This window comes from Onychostruthus taczanowskii, unplaced genomic scaffold (assembly GCF_017590055.1).
Source record: "Onychostruthus taczanowskii isolate IOZ18803 unplaced genomic scaffold, ASM1759005v1 scaffold1, whole genome shotgun sequence".
Classification (NCBI taxonomy): Eukaryota; Metazoa; Chordata; class Aves; order Passeriformes; family Passeridae; genus Onychostruthus; species Onychostruthus taczanowskii.
This window is the reverse complement of record NW_024496525.1, coordinates 21,113,727-21,136,003: the sequence shown is the minus strand read 5'-3', so window position 1 is coordinate 21,136,003 and position 22,277 is coordinate 21,113,727. Positions and strand designations below refer to the sequence as shown.

The 22,277-nt window shown below is 37.4% G+C and overlaps 1 protein-coding gene across 2 annotated transcripts in view; it reads left to right on the top strand.

The window, feature by feature from the left end:
- Window positions 1-22,277, top strand: part of SEL1L (SEL1L adaptor subunit of ERAD E3 ubiquitin ligase) — a 34,566-nt gene that overhangs the window by 4,001 nt on the left and 8,288 nt on the right. Inside the window, exons 2-18 of one of the 2 annotated variants that reach the window (XM_041427634.1) lie at window positions 3,208-3,245; window positions 3,594-3,816; window positions 6,861-7,028; window positions 7,629-7,734; window positions 9,466-9,628; window positions 10,936-10,989; window positions 11,071-11,130; window positions 11,749-11,830; window positions 12,138-12,292; window positions 13,023-13,079; window positions 14,080-14,148; window positions 16,617-16,694; window positions 17,844-17,906; window positions 18,747-18,834; window positions 19,081-19,229; window positions 19,806-19,971; window positions 21,427-21,498. In XM_041427634.1, coding sequence (XP_041283568.1) covers window positions 3,208-3,245; window positions 3,594-3,816; window positions 6,861-7,028; window positions 7,629-7,734; window positions 9,466-9,628; window positions 10,936-10,989; window positions 11,071-11,130; window positions 11,749-11,830; window positions 12,138-12,292; window positions 13,023-13,079; window positions 14,080-14,148; window positions 16,617-16,694; window positions 17,844-17,906; window positions 18,747-18,834; window positions 19,081-19,229; window positions 19,806-19,971; window positions 21,427-21,498 — 1,791 coding nt within the window. Of the gene's footprint in view, window positions 1-3,207; window positions 3,246-3,593; window positions 3,817-6,860; window positions 7,029-7,628; window positions 7,735-9,465; window positions 9,629-10,935; window positions 10,990-11,070; window positions 11,131-11,748; window positions 11,831-12,137; window positions 12,293-13,022; window positions 13,080-14,079; window positions 14,149-16,616; window positions 16,695-17,843; window positions 17,907-18,746; window positions 18,835-19,080; window positions 19,230-19,805; window positions 19,972-21,423; window positions 21,499-22,277 lie in introns of both variants that reach the window. The other variant, XM_041427629.1, reaches the window with a different exon arrangement.

Below are 22,277 nucleotides of genomic sequence, written 5' to 3'. Positions count from 1 at the left end.
AATAGATCCTTGTACTCCCTATTTGTTTAACAAATGGTACGATTAATTTCCACTTGGCCTTTTTAGAGGAAGTTTATGGAATTAGACAGCCTTGGTAACAGATCCAAATTATAATTTAAAAAAACTTAGTTACTTTTTGTAATTGAAGGGTGGAAAAACAAGCTAAACTATCAGCTCTAATCTCTGAAACAGGTGCATAAACATAACATCTGCGACTTTGTTCAATAGCTCAGCCTTGACTAATAAACTGTTCTTAAGCCCAGCTGTGACCTTTCATTAACACTTTCAGAATAGTTTTAACAGTTTCATAGGAGTAAACACACTTCTGTAAGTGGGTGCATATTAGTCAGCAGTTCTGTGAAACAACAACTCTGTAAGTGATCCCTCCTTTAGTCATACTGTTCATTATCTCTGCAACCTCATCTGCCTACTTCAGAAAAAGTCTCAAAGCTAAGAAAAATTAATATTTTGGTTTTGCTTTAGTGCCTTTTGGAACCACTGTTTGAAGACAATCATTCAAGTACAACTTCTCAGTAACAAAGGTGGTTTCTTCAGAGAAAATTTAAGTGATGCAATAGAATGGAAATAGGTTTATTTACTTTTAAAGAAGAGCAAACTAAACTTAGTGAGCTCTACCTTATGTTGCTGAGGTGTCTCTTGCCTTTCAGTTTAATAAGCCCTTTGTGTATGAAGTTACAATAAAATTGTTCTTTCATATGTGTGCATAGACAGTGTAACCTATTTATATTTGTTCTTGTGTGGTCTTTTGGCATAAAGTGAACCTACCACCACAGATTGAAATCAGTTAGTGAAGCCTTTTCTGAAATGTTAGAAAGCTCTAGTGCTGTCAGGCATATAGGCTGGTTTTGTAGAGACAAAAACAATCACCCTAGCTGGTGTAGCTGTTCAAAAAAAACCAAACATGATGTTTCCTACTGCAATAACAGGTACTTTATAAGTGCTTTGTAGATATTAGAAGGAGCGTACAAGCCAGTGGGTAGGTTACCCTTAGTTTTCCTGCTCTCCAGGAGCATGTCTGGATGTCTTACAAGCTCTGAAGTTTGAAGGTGGCATTTGGTCTTGGGTCAAAATTATTTAGGATAATAGAATGTAATATGTGGGAAACATGGTAAATGACAACGTCTTTCATAAATTCAAAATAGAAACACCAGCAAGTATCCTAAATGTATGTGTACTTTTACTGAATTTAAAGACCAATTGTCATATCATGATCTGGAGTGTCAAAGTTCAGTGGCAGACCTTCTTATGACTTATCACAATCACCCTTATCTTTTAGGTTCCTCAAGCTGCTAAGCCCTGAGGTCTCTGCAGAAATGCAGCTAGCCTTGTTTTTTTCCTTATACCTCATAATGTTTGGGGTTTTTTTCCAAATTGTTGTTTGTTCTTATGCTGTCTTGGTTGCTCCTTGCAGGGTGTGTTTCGTCTGGAGTGCTCTGCTGTCTCCATAAGTTTTTCTGAAGTGTTCTACGCATTTTCATTTTCAGACCTGTAGCGTACAGCTGCTTACCTGTATCAGCTGTTCTAGATCCTTTTTAATTCCATGACTGCTGGCAGTCAAACTCTGAGCTTTACATCCTCTTCATCATCCTTAACAGGCTGTTATTTATATGTCTCAGTTGTACTCAGTCATCACCATAGTTTTGCAGTTTCACTTACAAGTCTTCACATTTTTTCTTAATTTCTGTTACGCTGTTACAGCTTAAAGTTGAATTCTCCCTCATCTTTTCATTTGTTCCAATCAAAGGTTGTACCTCAAGTAACAATATGGAATCTAGATTCCAGAAAGTGATTTTCAAGATTACCCTTTCATTGCAAGGGTTATAGTAGTTAGGCTTCAAAACATGACCCAATGAAGTGTCATGTCTAGAATTTGTTGCTTCAGAGATGGTTTATCTCTGGTAAGTCACTTTACTTGCATGAGAATGAAAATTGTGCAAGTTTTGTTTGCTGCTAAGTGCTTACAGGAGTCAGCAGAGCTCTGTAAACTGTTGGAAGTGTTTCTGCAGGTAGCCTTTCATGGCTAACTGTAATGTACTGAATGAATCTCATGTATGGGGGCATTAGTTTCTATCAGTTTAGACACCTTTTCCAGTCGCAGTGCAGGTCTCCAGCCCATCATTGCTTTGCCACTGCTACAGGGCCTTGTGCACCCCAGTGCCTCAGAAAGAGGAATTTCTAAGCATAGGAGGAGTTAGTGGCAGCTTTGCTAAGTGGTCTCTTTGTTTTGAGCTTTTATTTTAATGTGAGTTGTGTACCAGAGAGAGGGAAGCCTGTGGCTTCTTCTTTTAAATGTTGGGGGGTTTGTTTGCTGAAATTAGATGGTATCAGATACTGATGACCCTGAACAGTCGCATCTCAGTGTGTTAATTTTAGAGGCTTCCCATCAAAATGGGAAAATGCTTGAAAATTCAAAATGTTTGAAGCCCATTTTAGTTAAAAGAACAGAACAATTGTTGCAGAAAAAAAAAATCAGAAAAACAATGGTAAAGCTGTCATAAATAAGCTTTTCTGATTATCTTCACCTTTTCACATGTGTTCCTTTAGTGTCTGCCTAATAGCCTTTCTTGTTTACCATTTCTTCTCCTTCCAGTCTTTCTAATCAAATATCATATAGCTTTTAGACAAGAAAAATGACAATTGAACAAGACTTGCATCTCTTGAAGAGTATCTTAAAGACAAACTAATTCCTTACAGTTTTGAAGAGAAACCTCTATATAAAGGTTTGAATATGCTGGTCAAGCAGAATTAATTGGCATTCTATAAAGGACAATGTTTAATTATAAGCATGGGGTATGAATACAACTTTCTGGTCACTACTGAAGCTGTTGGTACCAAAGCTGATTTGGTGACTAAAAACATTATGTTCCACAGGCCTTTTTCACTTGATGAACACCTTTTTAAGTAGTTTAGTTGGATTTAACCATTCAGACAGTGACTTGGGTTTAGAAAAACCACACTTTTTCACTATGGAACACACAGTTGTGTTGGCATAATTTAAGGAAGAGGATCACCTCTGAAAAATTTAATTCCTCCTCGTCACAGTAATAAAGTTTTTCTGAAGTGTATTAGTCAACTTAGTACACTAGAATATTTCAGAACAATGGTACAGTATTGTAACTAAAGGTTTTATTTTTGAGATAGTTACTCATGGAAAAGCATTTTATTGACTTACAATGTCTCTTCTAGATGAAGAAGGAAATCAAGATGAATCACTGGAGTCAAAGGTGAGGAGATAAGTTTAGTCATCCTGATTTGCCTGTGGAGTGAGAGCAAAGGTCTGGAATTCAGAACAATAATTTGATTTTAAGTTTTAAGCTTTTCTATAATTCTTGCTGTCTCATTTTTTTCTGTGCATCAGAGAAATTAGTACTGGGTTACAAGTTTGAAACATTTTTTTTCAAAGACCTGGAAAGGATACAGGCAATGAGAGCTGATAAAGGTAGTTCAGCTTACTTTTGATTCAACTGTTCAATTAATTAACTGTATCTTTTAAGAAGTTTTTAAATGGATTTTAAGCCAGTTGCTGCTTCTCGGTTTCTAATCTTCTAAATTGTGTGGCTGCTTTCCTTCAGACTTTATCTGCGGAGGACCAGGTAAAGGATCATTCCACAGGAACTCGAGTGGTAGCAGGTCAGATCTTCCTTGAATCTGGGAAATCGGACTCTCAGTCAGAGAACGAAGAGAGCTTTCACAGTCAAGAAGAGGAAAAAGAGAATTCGCTGGAAGAGTTGAACTCTTTAGAAATGTCAAATCTGTTAAATAAGGATTTGGAAGAAGCAGAAATACAGAGTCCAGGTAACTGCTCACAGACTTCAGAACAAGTGGCAGCATAGATGAGTCTGAGTAGCTCCAGCATGTGGGTGAATACAAACAGTAATTTTGAACATGTGAAATAACAAGTGTCTTAACCTTTCTGCAATGGAATAGTAATTGCTGCCTTTTTCATTAGAAATAGCATCACAAAGTCTTGAAAGGTATTGTAATAGAAATGAGTAGTTATCTTCAGATGCATTTGAAAGAATTTTACATTTTTCTTACTGTTTCCATCTTGCTGGAAAGCTTTAACTATCAAATAGAGAATGCCCTGATTTCTTCGAATTGAAGTCAGTTACAGATTCTGTGCTCTGTATGTACACCAGCAATACAAAGAGAAATTTGCATGTCTTTTTCAATCCCATGGCTGTTTGCCTGGTGAGTCAATTGACAGAAAAGGAACAAATAGTAATGTAAAGATAAGCTTCCTGGAACAGCATTGAGAGCCTCAGGGCAGCATCTGAACTGCATGTAAACTTAATGAAGTTTTTAAATATGGGTAATACCTTATGTCTTGGGCCAGAATTCCCAGGAAATTCTAATATGGCTTTTTTACTGCATAATTTTATGATTTTTTGATTTGCAGTGAGTAGTTGATGATAACTAGATGGCCCAGTTGGGTACCTTAACCTATGCAGCAGAATTTTCCTTTTTACTTGTCCATAAAAACTTCAATATTACTGAGAAATACAGTTATGTAGTACTAATGGTACTTGTCTTCTCAACTCAATTATTGAAACTTCTTCTCAATATTGAAATGTCAAAAGAAAGCAGGAGTTATTAAATGAGGTCTATCGTGTAATGACTGAGTGTTTTCTAAGCCGTTTCCTTTTTAGAGCAGAACTAATATCAGTTTGTGAAAACTCAGTAATAGGCTTAACCATTGCTGTGTTGTTGTTTGATGCTGTGTTGTACAGGAAAAAAAGTGTGTAAAATCCACTAAATATCTTTCTGCTGCAAAACAAGTGAGCTAAGCACCACATTTAGTCAGTGCAGTCTATTTGAAAAGTAAACTCTAAGATACTTTTAATCTCACACAAAAATATATCCAGCTGACTGGCTCCTCAGGAACTAAGGTTCTTAACTATACCCATCAACATACTGCAAGTGACTTTCAAAAACCATAAGTTTAGGTCTTGCACAGTTCTTGGAACATCTTACGAATGAAATAAGCAGTGTGAATTGAGGGATTTTTCATTTAAAAAAACAATTCTGAAGGAAAAGTATCTATTTTCTGTTAGGAGAGAAGAGTGCTAAAGGACGGCTTTACAAACGCTTTAACTGAGCATCTATCTGAGGTAGAGATGTTACACTCCAGATGAGCTACTGGTGACAGGACTGCATTAAGGGACATAAAAGCTTTCCTAAAAACAGTTTAGCTACTGTGTATGGTCATGACATTGCGTGGAACAAAAGTATATCCTGCAAATTTCCATATAAGTATTATAGGATATGGAACAAAAAAATCACTAATTTAGAATTAGTATGAGTAAAGGTTTTAGCTTTCTAAGCAAGTTGTCCTGCTCTCTTCTGATGAGTGATGAGATCATGTGTAAAGAAAATGCTATTTCTTTAGTTATTGCTATTTTGTGTTTTAGGGTTTTATAACACTGATGTTCCATACTAACAGTTTTTGCTGAAAATTGCTTACAAGTTTATAAAGAGTTGGCAATTCCTGTTGCACTTATTTTCCTATTTGGAAGAATCTTACAGTAATATTGCCAGTACTTACAAGTAATCTATATTTGGGGTTTCTGCAGCTTAAAGTACGAAACAAGACATATGTAAATTAGGACAAATATAGTGAAAGACCATGTATTTTATTCAGAGAGAGTAAAGAGGTAAATTGCTTCTGGAGCATTTGGATTGACAAAAACTAATTTATCCTCTGGGTAAATTGTTTGCCTCACTTAGTATTTATCAATGTCTAAGTACATAAATAACTATTGTGAGCATTTTAACCTGTGATTGCACTGCTGTGTTGCTCTTGGGATTAGTCTTTGTTATTATCTGAGAACAAAAACAGCATTATGGTTGAATTTAGAATTAAAAAAATGCGAAGAGGGGAGCATTGGGGCAGAGTAATTTCATAACTTTAGTATGCAGCTACATCTCATGCAGAGCCTGTGTAAAACTGCTTTCCACACAGGAGACAAGGTACAAAACAGTACAAATAAAACCAAGAGTTCTCGAGGAGTGCTTCTGGACATGGGGCTTGTTCAAATGACAGTGATTAAGGGGTCCCATAAGTTGTAGTTACATGAACCCTTAGCAGGGGCTTGTATATTACTTTGTAGGTAACAAATGTCTGAAATTATTCCAGGCTAATTGCATATTAACACATTATTTTTGAGTGCAGTTACTGAAAATAACAGTATCTCTTGTAATGTAATTAACTTGGAGTGATGTGGTGGAACCTGTGCCAAGGCATCCAATTATGAAGAGCAGTTTGAACAGGTCCAGCTATACCTGAAGACTTTCTTTTGCTTCAAAAAATCAACATGAAATATTTAAATTAGTATTATCTTTAGGCTTTTCAAATGTAAACCCTTAAAAAAAGAACTAATTTTCTCTGTAACGAAGAAAATTACAAAATTAACTTGGAAAAAAACTCTGAAATTGACATTGTCAATTGCATGATTTTGCAAATGTTTTCAAATGAAGCTGAACCCAGCTGTTTGATTTAGGTTAGTGAAAGAGGAAAACTTCTATGAAAGTCTAACTGAAATAATTCCATTTCAAAACCTAGAGAGAGAATTCTTAGTCTTCACAGAAAATTACCAAACTCATGGTGATGAGAATCCTTTCATCTACATCAGTGATTTCACTTAAATCTTCTCATATAGTTGTATGTTCAAATGTACTCCCTGCTGATACTCCTGTACTTTCAATATTATATTTTGTCTTGTGTGGTGTTCTGTCGTGATTGTGCTAAAACCAACATGGGAGCACTTTTCTGTTTATAATACATGATTTAAATGTGGGAATTAAGGAGAGTAGTCTAATTGCGGGGTGTGTATTTTCAGTTTTGACAGCTATTGGAGGCACTGCAGATGGTGAACCTTGCCACTTTCCATTCTTGTTTATGGAGAAGGAATATGCAGAGTGCACTGCTGATGGGAGGGAAGATGGCAGGCTTTGGTGTGCAACAACCTATGATTACAAGAAAGATCAAAAGTGGGGCTTCTGTGAATGTAAGCAACCTTCTGGCTTTTTCTTGTTCAGTGAATGCTTTTTTAGGCTAGTATTTTCAGTCCTCTTAACACTCGTTATTTCAGGGTGTAGAAGTCCCTGACCATTTCATACCACAATAAACAAGTAGTTATAAAGGCAAAGTTTTCATGATGCAAGAACTTCTAAAAAATGCCAGTTCCCAGGCCTGATTTGGAAATCTTGCAGTGAAGGCATCTATAAAACAGTTTCTGAGGCTGTAGGAGGATAGGGGTTTGACAGTGTTTCCCATTATACTTACTGATTTGTTGCACAAAGGCAACCCTTCTCTAGGAAATGTCCTTCTGAAGGAGGAACCCGCACAGCTTTCTTTTGAGCGATGAATGAAAAGAACATTTCATCAGCAAACTTACATATGAGGGACATCACGCAAGAAGAAATTATCTGTTAATATATCAAACACATCCATTAGACAACTTTTTGTAATCACTTTGTTTATTGGTCTTGAAAAGCATGTTTCTGGCTGTACTTACCCTTCAGAACTAACAGGAATTTTGAGAGGATAGTCTTCAGTGGTATAATTTGAGCTCTTAATGTACACTTTGTTTTTTGGTTTTTTTTAGCTGAAGAGCAGTCTAATAAGAGAAGGCAGATGCAAGAAGCTGAGGATGTATATCAGATTGGAATGAAAATCCTTAATGAAAGCAGTAAAAAGGCTCAGAAGAAAGTGTAAGTATACCTCATCCACCCCCACAGGAGAAGGATGATATGGCTGGTCACTTTTGCTTAACTCAAAAAGAACTTGAATGAGCTGTCCTGAGATTTTGAGCTTTATTGGACTCAACATCAAACTATGCAGTGATAGAAGATAGAGAGTAAATACAGGGTATTTAGAAAAAAAATTATGCCTGCATTCCTTTGAATGCAGTAAAAATTGTGTAAAATTAATTTCTGAAGAGTGGGTGTCATCAAAACATTGATTTAATGCAAGGTGATGCTGCAGTTCTCTAGCCCCAGTTTATATGTGGCAACTGGCCAGGAAAAAAACTGAGAATGTGATATAAGATAATTGCCCTTTTTCACATGCTTCTTACAGTTGGTTCTCATTCTGCTTCAAAGATGAAGTGGGAATAATTGACATTTCTTGTCCTGCTATTTTTTCTCCTGTTTTCCGATGGTTTTGGTCACCATAAAAATAGTATTAAACTTCAGATCAACAACTCATTAAAATTCTAAAAATTAATGTTGTTATAAAGAAGAGAGTAATGCTTGTAGACAAATCAAAAAATTAGAAATTAGTGTTCTGTTCATTCTGCTTTCTCTTCTGAAGGCATCCAATTACTGATTAAATAGCTGTGGACTTACCACTATAATTTAGAATTGCTGTGTTAATTTAGATCTTCCTCCTATTCATGTTGACAGTTTGCTCAAGTGGTGGAAAGTGGTGACTTCTGCTGATTAATATGTGACGACTATTAACTATTTTAGATTCATTTGTGGAAATAAGAGAGTGTATTTCTACTTTGTGTCAGGGAAAGTGAGGCACATCTGAAGTTGTCTGTACCTTGGCAAAGACAAAGAGAGGCAGTATCTGTTGGATTCTGAGTAGTATTTTTAGTACAAAATAGTGTCAGAATTCTGAAACAATATTATGTGTTAGTTGTCTTGTACACCTTATGCTTTCTTAGACGATGTCTGTGAGGATCCAGGTATGCCTCAGTCTGTCCTGAAGAACAAGAACGAGCCTGAGAATAGAAAGAAGGAGAGGTAAACAAAAATCCGGGAGTGCTCTCAAAGGTCCCTGAGGCTAAGATGAAGCAGGCTTGCTGATACTGTGTGACCATGAGTAAGGTTAGGAGGTTTTTAATTGCTGTGAAAGCAGCTGCAGTGGAATTACATTAAAGGGCTACCAGTTCTGAGACTGAAATAGAAAGAGGAGTTTCCAGAGGTCCCCCTGTTAGTATGACTTTTTCAGTACAAAATTGATCATGTATGTAGTTGTCTTGGGCCCAAGGCTTGGTGTTTTCACTGGAGTGGTTTTGTACTCAGATTGTAGAGACTACATAATGTAGCCTTTTTCAGACTGCTTCTCTTTACTGTGATATACAAGACTGTTACAGGTGTGGTTCTACTGGACACCTAGTACAGAAGTAAAAATTGTTGCTACAAAAATATGATCATTTGACTTTACATTTCTTGTATATCTTAGAGGAGAGGAAATGCATACTGCTTTGCTTACAGAGTAGAGCAAACATTAAAATTCAGCTTGTCCATTAACTAAATACATGTGTTGTTGCTTCTGCTGATGATTTGTAGCTGGAACAAATTACTGTAGGTAGATGCATTTTTAGAAAATAAAGGCTAAAACAGAGAAACAAAACCCCTCTCCAGAATCTTCAGGTTTATGAATGGAATTTGCTACATTGCTTCAAGTTGACAAAGAAATTATTTTCTCTTAAGAGCATATCAGTATCTTCTGAAAGCAGCTGACATGAATCATACCAAGGCCATGGAGAAAGTGTCTTATGCTTTGTTGTTTGGAGATTACCTGAAGCAGAACATCCAGTCATCAAAAGAACTATTTGAAAAACTAACAGAAGAAGGTTCTCCTAAAGGACAAATGGTATGTATATCCTTAGGTGTTACACATGCTTCTATAGGTTTATAAATGAAATAAAATAAATATAACATATAAATATAGGTTTTTAGATTGTACTTCCTCTAGGGTGCTTTTATAGATGGCACCTGTACCCTCAAAGTAAACACAAACACATCTTCTGTTTGAATTTTAAGGTGTTTAACTACCAGTAATATAGGATGGTGGTGGTTTTTTAATTTTTTTTCCCTGTTATATGACTGACAACCTTGGATGCATATTGACATGTATTTAGTGGATCGGGACTTGCTTTGTCCCTGTGCCTTTGAACGCAGAATTATTTATACTTACTGTTACAAAATGTCATAAAATATGGGTGTTACTGATTTTAGTGTCTCAGTATCTGCATATACTTATTGTTTAGTTATTGCTTGTTTTGAAAGTGTCAGCTTCTTAAGGGGCTATTAACTTTCTCTTCACTTTGGCTGCCAAATTTCCAGCTGTTCCCTGTTTAATGTGGAGTACCCATTTACCGTAGAAAGCAGGAACATGTTTTCTCTAGAGACTTTATCTCTCAGTGATGACCTTGACTTTTATTGATCTAAAATTCAATACTGTCTGTATGTGAATATTTGTGTATGCTTTCAGATTGCCTGGAATAGTCTTAGAACACTGTGAAATATAGACATCTTTGCATACACACTATCTTCTGTGCTACTAGGTTCTATTCTGAGCTATCAGCTGTAACAGGTGTGATAGGTAGAGAATAACTATGTAAATCTTAAGAACAAAAATAAGTTCTGAAAGTACCTGAGATAAATAGCTCAGAGCATTCTGATTGTTTATATTTATAGTCACAGTTGCAAGTAACCAGTGGCGGAACAGATGCAAAACTGAATTTGTAGGATCTGTGAATCAAACAGTACCAGCCTTCTATGCAAGGCTGTGGTTCACAGATGTTTACACTGGTGTCTGAGGCAAACTGGGTACATGGATAACCTCACAGATACTGCTTGGTTTCACTTGAGGGTCTTTAAAATGGGATACTTCCACTATTTAGGACCTTTGGATCTGCACTTGATATTTAGGGAAGTAGTAGTTTGCTTTTGATTCACTCATCTGAATTCTGGTGAAACACTAATTTATGTTAGCATCCTAAGCAACTGAATGATTTTGAAACTTAATACTTTGAAAGGACAGGGAAGAGCACAGATATAGGCAGCACCAAACTGAAGGTAAAGCTTGGCGTAGTCTTTGCACCTTTGAATCTTTTTGCCTATGTATTCCAGGAGAACTGATCCATGGTTTTTTAAAAGGTGTGTTTTTATTTCTAGGCGCTTGGATTTCTATATGCATCTGGCCTAGGAGTCAATTCTAGTCAAGCTAAGGTAATTTAGAAATTTTAAGTGTGTGGTCTTGTGTTTTATCATGGGGGCCAATGGTAAATAACCAGTTGTTTTTGTTTTAAGGCCCTGGTGTATTACACTTTTGGAGCTCTAGGAGGAAATCTGATCGCTCATATGATCTTGGTAAGTAAGATTGTTAATAACTTTAAACATGCAAGAGTGTTTTTGTACTCCTACATTTTCAGTGTTAAGATTTCCTTTCATATGAATACCCTGTCCAAATACTACATCATTTTGCATGCATTTGGGTGGGCAGTAATATCTTCTCCATTATTCATTTTAAATTCAAGGATGAGTCTGCTCATTTTAAGCTATGTGCTGCTATGAATTTAGATGGACTGTGTTTAAATCTCTTGACTTAAATCAGAATTATCAGACTTAAAATTTTTCTAATCAAATGAGAACTATGAAAGAGGTCTTTACAGAAAATGCTGTTTTAATCAGTATTGTGAGATTTAAGACAAAGTGCAATATGTTAATAAAAGGCTTTACATGTTCACCCTTAAGCATCGTTCTACTTATTTGCTTATTCTTGAGTAATATCTGACCTATACTGGCCATGTTTAACCTTTAATAGTGTCAGTCATTTGTTTTTTATGTAGCTACAGTGGACTCATGGCTTTTGTCCAGCCTATTGTCTCGTCAAACCTTGATCAAATCATGTGAAAGAAGTTTGTAACATTGCAAGCAGTGTGTTCTCAAGTAATTGATAGTCCCATATTTATGTCTTTTCCTTTCTAGGGTTACCGGTACTGGGCTGGGATAGGAGTCCTTCAGAGCTGTGAATCTGCTCTCACTCACTACCGACTTGTAGCTAATCATGGTAAAAACTTTTTACTAGGGTAATATTCTTGATTTTCTGTGTACTTCTTCATTATTTCACTAGAAGATACTAAAGTACTTCCAACACTAATAGAATAAATAGAGAATTTCTGCTGTTAAACAAGTTTTGGCTCTGCATTATGGTATGCTATTTTTATCTCTATTGAAATGTCTTGGAGGGTATCAAAGTAATTAATTCTCTCTTGAGTAAAAGCTTGAAGCTCTGTAGACATCTGGTTTTACTAAGTTACGGTGTAACTTTTGTATTGAAAAAACCTGTCTGAAAATTCATCTCATCTGTTTTCCAGTTGCTAGTGACATTTCCTTGACTGGCGGCACAGTGGTTCAACGAATTCGCTTAGCAGATGAAGTGGAAAATCCAGGAATGGCAAGTGGGATGCTAGAAGAAGACTTGATCCAGTATTACCAGTTTTTAGCAGAGAAGGGAGATGTACAAGCACAGGTAAGATTCAGTTCACCTGATGACATTCAGGCATTTTCAAGAATTACAGGAACAGCTTTATGAAATATGGAAAGACATTGGAGCTTTAGTGTTCTTTTCATCTGGAATCAACCTGTTTCCTATTTCCCCTTAGTTTTTATGTGAAGGGACTTGCATTTTAGTGTGTTTAAGGTAGAACTTGGACAGAAAATGCACATTTTTTTTGAAAAGAACTTTAGCATCTCAGGAATGACATCTTGGTTTTCACTAGAAAGCAGCCAAACTATTTCAAGGATAACTTCAGATGTGCAGGAAGGCTAGATAAAAATACTGGCCTTGACAAGGGATTTCATTTTCTCACTGCTCCTGCTCTTGCACGAGTTCTGCATGCTGCAGACTGGACCTCTTTTACACACAGTCCAGGAGGGGAGGATGCTAACAGAGGCAAATTGTCCCAAGCCACCTTGATCATCTATCACTTAAGACTTAGGTAGGCAGGATTCAAATGAACAGTTGTTACTTTACATCTAGGACAGTATGTTGCTTCTGTCTAGGATAAATTTCCATTTAGGCTAGTGTGGAAAAGTAGGACTGTGCTGTAGTTATTGAATCAAATCTCTGCCTTCAAACTTTGTGGCATCTTTAATTCTGATATTGTCTATCTTTTGCATGTAATTAGTATCTGTATTGCTAGGAAAAGGAACTCCCAAGGGACGAGTGACTTGCTTGCAATGTAAAAATTTTTTTTTAGGTTGGCCTTGGACAGTTGCACTTGCATGGGGGAAGAGGAGTAGAACAAAATCATCAGGTACTTTTTCTTTATATCTCTGATGTATATTACGCTAGGCAGAGGGGGAGAAAGTATAACTGAGAAAGTGGTGTGCAAAAGTGTGTAAGTACCGCTGTATGGGATGTAACAATTTCAATAGCCTTATTCAATAAAACTTAATATTTATGTGACTAGAAGATGGAACTGATTTTTTTTACATAACTAGTTTAAGATTAACCATCTTAAAAATGAGAATGTCAAAAATAAAAACTTCTTATCAAGTAGTACTGGAGTTGGCTGAGCTTTTGTTAATGTGGTACAATCTTCATGATGCAGTGGGCATGCATTAGTGATGGTAGTGTAGATTGTGGTTTGCAAGAATATTTTGCTTCTGTAGACAAAACACTGCAACTTTAAATACTAAAGATATTAAGTGTACATAGAAAATAGAACTTCTGCAGATGTAAGCCAAGCTAGCTACGTTGCTTATGGAAGTTAAAATAGTTAACCTCCTCTTGAAGTATGTATTGAAAAAATGGAGAGCTAAGGGTGTGCAGTCCTGAGGATTATTTAATACAGTAATTATTTAACAGAAATTATTTATTAGTCATCATATTTAAAGTACCTCAAAATGACTACTTCAGCAGGGTTCAGAGATGATAGTGAGTGGTCAGAAGGAGTATAACCAATTTCAGTGTAAAAGTAGAATAGGAGTTGGCAAATCTTGCCTATTCTAAATAGGGTTTGATGATACAATAAGAAAGTAAGATTTACCTGTGCATAGTAACAGTTGTACTTTGTTGGTTTTTCCCCCTTCTGGTTTTTGGAATACACTAGTTAGAGGGATTGCTGCTTAATATTGCAATTATGTAAGCAAAGAACCCTGTCACATGTATTAAATTAGGTGGGATTGGTAATTTTTATTCCCAGAAGAACCTTGTAACTTGGCAAACAAATCTACCCGCCTCTACTCCATTTGCCAGAAATGTTGCTCAAATCATAGTGATGGTGATTAAAACACTTGTTTTCTTTTCTACAGCGAGCATTTGAATACTTTAATCAAGCAGCTAATGCTGGCAATTCCCATGCTATGGCTTTTCTAGGAAAGGTAAGATATAGACACTGTCAAAAGTAAGAAAACTGCCTTGCAATGAAAAATAGCAAATGTTTCCTTTCTGATATCAGGCAATCTAAAACTTGAATTCTAGAATCTAAGTATCACAGTTTAGCTCCTGTTTTGAATTTTTCTGCAAGATTTGAGTGATGTAGTCTGCTATGTCTTGTCTAAGTTTTTCTTTAGGAATTTTTTGAGTTTTTTTTAAATAGTGCTTGAAACTAGGTTTTGGGTCTTTTTAAATCAAATAATTAAGTATTTGAATGTCCTTTTTCTGTGGTAGAATTCAAAACTCTAAATAGGCAACTGTTCTTTTCTACACAATGTGTGGGGAAAAACTAGGCTTCTCAAAACTTCGCCCAGCAGGAAATACTGAGCTGGGAAAGGAAATGGGAAGGAAATTCTTCCCATTTCATCCTGTGTAGAGAATTGAGGCATTTGAGTTACAATTGCCAATAGGTCTGTACTTACTTTGCAGTAAAGCTTGAATGCATCTGCAGGGTGGGCCATTGTTTCAGTTATCACAAATTTAAGGTTTTTTTGTCTAGGGGCAGATCTTACCTGACCCATCTGGTTGCCTTCTGTGATGGAGTGAAGACAGTGGTCAGCAAGGGAAGAATGTCTGATATCAGCTATTAGATTTCTGTACAGCCTTCAGCATGGTCCCTACAACATCCTTGTCTTCAAATTGGAGAGACAATGGATTGGAAGGGTGGAATATCTGGGGGATAAGGAATTGGCTGGATGGATATAGCCAGAGAATTGTGATTAATGGCTCTATGTCCAGGTGGAGGCCGGTGACAAGGAGGTTCCCTCAGGGCTCTGTCTTGGGACTGGTGCCCTCTAATATCTTTACCAGTGGCACACACAGTGAGGTCAAGCGCAGCCTCAGCTGTTTGCAGGTGACACCAAGCTGAGCAGTGCAGTGACACAACAGAAGGATGTGAGGTCACCCAAAGGGACCTGGACAAACCTGAGTTGTGGATCCGTGAGAACCTCATGAAGCTCAATAAGTGCAAATGGGAGGGCTGCACCTGTACAAATATGGGTGCAGACTAGGAGATGAACTCATTGAGAGCAGCCTTATGAAGAAGGACTTGAGGGATCTCATGGGTGAAAAGCTGGACATGCAGTGTGCACTTGCAGCCCAAAAGGCAGATAGCATCCTGGCCTGCATCAAAAGAGGAGTGGCCAACAGGTTGAGGGAAGCAATTCTTCCCCTCTACTCTGCCCTCGTGAGACCCCGCCTGGAGTACTTGTCCAGGTGTGCAGTCGTCAGCACAGGAAAGACATGGACCTGTTGGAGTGAATACAGATGATCAAGATGATCAGAGGGATGGAACACTTTTCCAATGCAGACAGGCTGAGACAGCTGAGGGTTTTCAGCCTGGAGAAGAGATGGCTCCAGAGAGACCTCACTGCAACCTTCCAATACCTAAAAGGATCTTAGATAAAAGAGGGAGAGCAACAGTTTGCACAACAGGTAGTGATAGGACAAGGGGGAATAGTTTTAAACTAAATGAGGAGAGATTTAGGTTAAATGTTAGGCCGAAGTTCTTTATTAGGAGGGTGGTGGGGCAGTGGAACAGGTTTCCCAGAAAAGTTGTGGGTGTCCCATCCCTGGAAGTGTTCAAGGCCAGGCTGGTTTTGGCCCTCAGCAACCTAGTCTGCTAGCATCCCTGCTCATGGCTTGGTAGTTGGATCTAGATGACCTTTAACCCAATCTGATTTTTAATTTAAAACATGATCTGCAGGCTGCTGGCAGTGATTATAATGCATTACTGCTTAGAAAGGTATTTAGGTCACTTGTCTGAGATCTGGGTTGCAGACTACTTTCAGCCTGTGAGGAGATAAATCCTTATTACTCCATTTGAGTGCCTTCTAAGGTTAGCCTATAATAAACACCAGCTCTAGGTCATCTTTTTCAGGCTGTCATCGTAGTAGAGAATTCAAAATAAATGTCCTTAAAGCCTAAAAAAAAAAGCATAATATGCTGTTCAAGGCACCTGACAGAAGAAATTGCAGTTCCTGCTTTCTTTATTGGTTGTTTTGTCACTAATTATTGTTGAAGTGAACTGTGTTTATTTACCAATTTTTGCCTTGTTTTTGCAAAGTATTTTGACTGCTAATACAGTTTGATTTCCACTGGTCTTAAGAATTTTGCCTGATTGCATGTTTTTCACTGCACGTTGGTAGAAATTAAAAATGAAGGGTATTGTCCTGAAAAAAAATTAATTTTTTGGGCAGTTCGTTTTCCATTAGAAAGTTAAACCCTCTGAGTTTTACAGCAGAGAGATGTATTTTCTGCTTCTGGACAAGTTTTAATGATTATTCAGTAATGAGATAATCAGAATAATCTAAGTACTGTAACTCCCTCTCAATATGTATAGTGAATCTGCTTCATGGTCTTCGTGCTAAACTGACTACTTTGGCTGTTCCTCAATAATGGCTTTCCCTTTCAGATGTATTCAGAAGGAAGTGATGTTGTACCTCAGAGCAATGAAACAGCCCTTCAGTATTTCAAGAAAGCTGCTGATATGGTATGATTACCTGTAAGGTGGAACTACAGCATGTGCACTAAGTTGATAAGCTCTGAAACGCTGCAAATGCTTCATGTGCTCTTCCATGTGCAGATGCCTATTCCCAGCTTATGTCCCAGACTAATTAGCCCATAATCTTGCTTGCCTAAGATGTCAAAAACTGCTCTGGCCATGGTGCTTTATAAAGCTCTGTGCAGCATAAGGAGTCTAGCTCTCATGATAGAGTCTAACTCTATTTCATTATTATGAAATACTGTCCACCTAAATAGTCTGCAGTTCTGTGAAGTGCTAGTGTTTGTTAATTTGAAGTTGTCATGTCACAGGAATTCACAGTGCTTCTGTTATGTGAATATATAATAGTTTTTTACCTCTCATCTCATTGGACTGTTTACTCTTTGGGATGATGTTTTTTGATCATGTTAATCCCTTGTATCTGTCTTTGATCTATCCCTTATGGTAGTGTTTGTACAGTTAAAGTGTGAGTAGTTCTCCAGGAAGGGTGTTCGGCATGTGAAACACAGTAAATTAAGTTCTGAAGGAACTGTTTTAAGGAACTGCCTTCACAGTTCTTATATTCCACAATCTGAATGCTGTTCCACATCTCTGTGCTTATGTGAGGATCTTCAATGCACTCACTCTGCATTGACTGAAACTTCTGATGTGTCCTATTGCCTGTCTTGGCGCTGAAGTAGTGCCATAGTGCCTGGTTTTGCAGCGGCAGTGGTTAGTAATGAAGCCTACAGGACAGCCACCATTTCACCCTTAATACAGGTTCTTAGAGTTCCTGGAGTTGTTTTGGGAACTTCTATAGCACCCAAAACACTTTGAAGTTGCAAAAACTAAAGATAAGTAAACTATTAATGCCTCGTATTTCTAGGGTTATGGGTTCTACCTCTTGTATGACACTGTAAAAGTGCACAGTTGACTTTCATAAATAATACTGAAAGTTTTTTCCCTGTTCATCAGCTGTGTAGTTACTGAATGAAAGTTACTGTAAATGCTGTTACCTCCCTAAAGAAATATTATTAGGAGCATAAAATGAATCTGTCTTGAGTACTATATGTTTTCATGATGAAACACATACCAGATTTGAAAGATACAGGTGTAGGTTTTGCCTTTCTTTGCAGAAGTGTTTTTCTGTGTTTTCAGGGTAATCCAGTTGGACAGAGTGGATTAGGAATGGCTTACCTCTACGGAAGAGGTGTTCCAGTGGTAAGCTTTTGACAGTCGTCTTTCTAATCATAGGTGATTGTGTGACTTTTTGTTGTCAACAGATTTTTTTTTTTTTCCTGGAGGGAAGTACTGTGGAAAGCTTAATTGTGAAGATTTCTGTTACACTGAAAATTCTTTAAGGAAATCTTAAAAATGAGAATGTCAAAAATAAAAACTTCTTATCAAGTAGTACTGGAGCTGGCTGTAAAAAATGCTATGTAAAAAAGCACTTTGAAATTAGCAGCTATAAAAGAAACATCCTGATTTTGCTCTCAGAAGTTTGAAAATGTTGCTTAAACTATTAGAAATGCACAAAGTGTGCATTTTAACAGGAGATTTGAGGTTGTCTATAATTTTCTTGTGAAATAAAACAAATCCTAACTGTCCCCATTTTGTGACTCTTGCGGGAGTAGAGGAACACTGAAACTTTTAATTAGTTCATTTGCTTTATTGCTTTTCCCACAGGAAGGTTTCTTGTCAAATATTTTATATTTGGCTATGCAAACAGATACTCAAAATTTGAATTAGCCCAAAGTTGAGGAAATAAGTGTTCCAGAAACAGAGCAGAGCTTCCATTCTGTTAAGCATAACTGTTCATAACAATGCTGTATGTGGATGCCAGCTTTGAGATAGCTGCAGAGATACAACAGGATAAATATCATTGCAGTCTAATTCGTTTTTTGCTTCCAGATTTTGAACAGGGGAATATTTTCACTGGAAAATCTTACTGTAATTTTTCTGTAAAACAGATCTGTCCTTTCACATGTGCACATGCATATTTTCTCTCTTAAACTTTGGTGTATTGCAAGGCTCTAATGACTGGACCAAATCTTCCTGCAGAACTATGAGCTAGCGCTGAAGTATTTCCAGAAGGCTGCAGAGCAGGGATGGGTTGATGGACAGCTTCAGCTAGGTTCCATGTATTACAGTAAGTGGCATCAAAACCTTTGCAGGTCTAAGCGCCTGCCCTTTCAGTCACTGCTCACTAGGTGGCATTAGAGGTGTGCATACACTGCATGTAGAACGGGCTTACTACATCGAACTTGTATTTCATTCTGTTTTCTCCTGACTTTTTCTCAAAGTTTTTCTAGAGTAATTTTAAAGAGTAAGAAGCGTTTCATACAATGCTGGTTTTCGATAGGAATGAATAGCAATGATTTAATCTTTCTTTTAGATGGCATTGGAGTCAAGAAGGACTATAAACAAGCTTTGAAGTATTTTAACTTGGCCTCCCAGGGTGGCCACATTCTCGCTTTTTATAATCTGGCTCAGATGCATGCTACTGGCACTGGAGTGATGCGGTCCTGTCATACTGCTGTTGAGGTAAGATCACCTGTTCATCAAGATCACTAAAACTGACTTGCAAGAGATTGGCTGTAACCATATCAGCCTGTATAGGACATTTCCAGCAGTGACTGCGGAGTCAAGGCTGTCAAAAAGGAAAGTGATATATTAGCAAACTTGTTTGTATTTCATGAGAAAAATCTTTGGCGTTTTTGTTATGTCAAGTTTGTATTTCCTTTATTAACTTTGAAGAAAATCAAAAGAATGTAATGCGAAGCAAGCAACAGTAACTTATAAGTACTAAATTCTTCTTTTATACTTGGATTTAAGTGTAACAAAACCAAGATAGTAAATAATTCTGAGTAAGCATCTGAATCTTACAAATTACTGTCTTTACTTACTAAGAATCTTACAAGTTGCTAAGCATCTATCTGCTTAGCAATTTGTATCTTAAAGTAAGCCTGTCTTGAACAGTGGAGTTTACTTGTCATGTTTTCATGTGAAATACAAATATTTTGAACAGGCATCAGAATGTTACAGTGATACTTCTTGCAAAACCTAAATTTTTGAAGTTCCTGACAGCCAGTGTCCTCCCCCTTCCTTTTTCCTCTGCAGTTGTTTAAGAATGTTTGTGAACGGGGGCGTTGGTCTGAAAGACTGATGACTGCCTACAACAGCTATAAAGATGGTGATTCAAATTCTGCTGTGGTTCAGTATCTTCTTCTGGCAGAACAAGGCTATGAAGTCGCACAAAGCAATGCTGCTTTCATACTTGATCAGAGTAAGAATCTGAATATATACTGAAAAGGGTTTTCCTGGAGGTGTCATGTTAGAACTTTAATGAAGCTCTTGTCCTCTTTCCTGCTTTTCACACTGAAAAGCAATCAGTTTTTATTTTTGCTTCTAAGGATGACTTTATAGGCTGGAAGTTAAAATACATTTAATTTCTGACTTAGGGATTTTAAAATGGCATAACCAGAGAGTCTTTAGAAAATTGCACAGTGCTAAAAATTCACTAGATTTCCAGAGCGCAATTGTAAAAGTAGGGATTGCATTAGGTTTACTTTTGACCTGTACTATGCATAGAAGTCTCAGTGTCCTTTGTTCTTTCTCATGTAATGCATTTACTTAGCATCTTCTTCTTTGTGTGACTTTACTGATGCTACTCTTGAAGCAGGGGTAAGGAACTGGGCAGCTGATTCTCTTAGATTTGAAAAAAAGCTTGTCCCATGTGTCTTACTAGAACTAGATGGCTTGAAATTGGGTTTATTAGAGTTTGAAGTCATTGGGAGACAATGGAAGTACAATGGTAAATCTTTCTACAAACTGCAAAACCCAGTATTTTAAACTTTCTCGATACCAAATCTAGGTCTCACTGCTAACTTTATATCTTAGTACTGAAAGCACCTCTTGGTGGCTGACGGGCTAATCTAACATCTTCATTTCCAGTTAATGTTTTTTAAAGGTGTCTTAGTGAATCATCTTTAGAAAAGGTACAGTAATGACAGTCTTGGCTGGATATGCATGCTTGCAAAGAAGCAGCATTTTTCCCCCGAGTTAAAACTCTGATTATCTTTACTCAGATATATCTGCACCTCAACTGGAGATTGATTTCAAATTACTTCATGTTTTATATAAAATCTTTGTGTCAGGTGTGGGACAGTATAGCTGAAACCATAATTACACTAGGAGCTCAAGTTACAAATCCTTTGAATTGTTCATGAACCTTCAAATTGTGACATGAACAGCTTCTGAAGTAGCCGAAGCACTGCCATGTAAGAGACTGCAGTCTGGCTGGTTAAGGAGTTTAAGCCTTTGTTTTACCTGACTAGTCCTGGGTTTTAGATGGCCAAAACTGTAACAGATTATGTTTCAAGCTTGTATTTGTCAAAGTCCAAATTATATGCTCTTAAGACTTGCATTTTCTGTCATTCCTCAAGTATGTATCAGAGTCTCATACAGTTGGAATGGGAGAGATGCTTGGTAAGCCATAGTTCAGGGTGAAATTATATAGTTTGTTCCTAGCTCTCTTATGTGGGCAGATACATAGAAAGACTGTATAAATGAAAGGGGTTTTTATAAGTTTCAGATGAGTTGAATCTTGCTTGTTCTATAACACAGACTGCTTCAAGTTTTTAACATATTTCAGCAGACTGAAGATAAGCAGGGGTTTTATTGTGGTCATGTGTGCATATACCATGGTTCTATTTAACTGGATTATTTTCTTCTTTAGAAGAAGCTAGCATAGTAGGAGAAAATGAAACCTATCCTCGAGCTTTGCTTCACTGGAATAGAGCAGCTTCTCAAGGTATGTCTGTACCTCACAATTCCAGTCTGTTCCTTTTAATGTTGAGGAATACATGCAGTATAGGTTTGCATCTGCAGTGTGAGCTGCAGGTTGAGCTCTAGGTCAACTCCAGGGAGGAGCCCAAGGCAAGGAGCCATGAACTGTCAACCTTTTCTGTAACAAGGGGCCCGGGGACCTGTGGCCCAGCCAGGTGACAAGACACAAGGCAGGAGCCAAGGTCCCCAGACTTAAGTATGAACAGACTGTGAGGGTATAAAAGCCCAGGGATTCTTTTGTTTGGGATTCCTCCTCAGAAATCCAACTTCAAGCTGTTTTTTGTGTTACTGTGCCATTATTAAATTGTTTAAAAGATTCAGGCATCTGAGACTCTGCTCTTGGAAACCCAGGGTCAAACTAGTAAAAAAAGCTTGTCTGACTGCATAGGAGTGGCACAAGTAGGGAGTCAAGTGTCCATCAGCCCTTGCAGCCACGCACTGCCAAGGGGGAAGGAGCTTCAGTCCCTGCAGTAACTCTGTAGTGGTGGGAGTGTGATGGCCAGCGTGCCTCCCAAATGGTCAGACAGGAAGGTTTCCTTAAGATTTAGTAGAGCCATTAATGTCCGATTTTCATCTGTTTTGTTATGAAACATATAAAGAGGGAAAGTTTACCTCCTCCTGTTAACAGAATTGTATTCCAGGTGGGGTAGTTTGTGTTCTTTGGTCTATTGTTAGCTATAGTGTCATTACATTATCTCTGCAGGTGTGAGCCTTTCTGTGATTCTAAAGACTAAAAGGACTAAA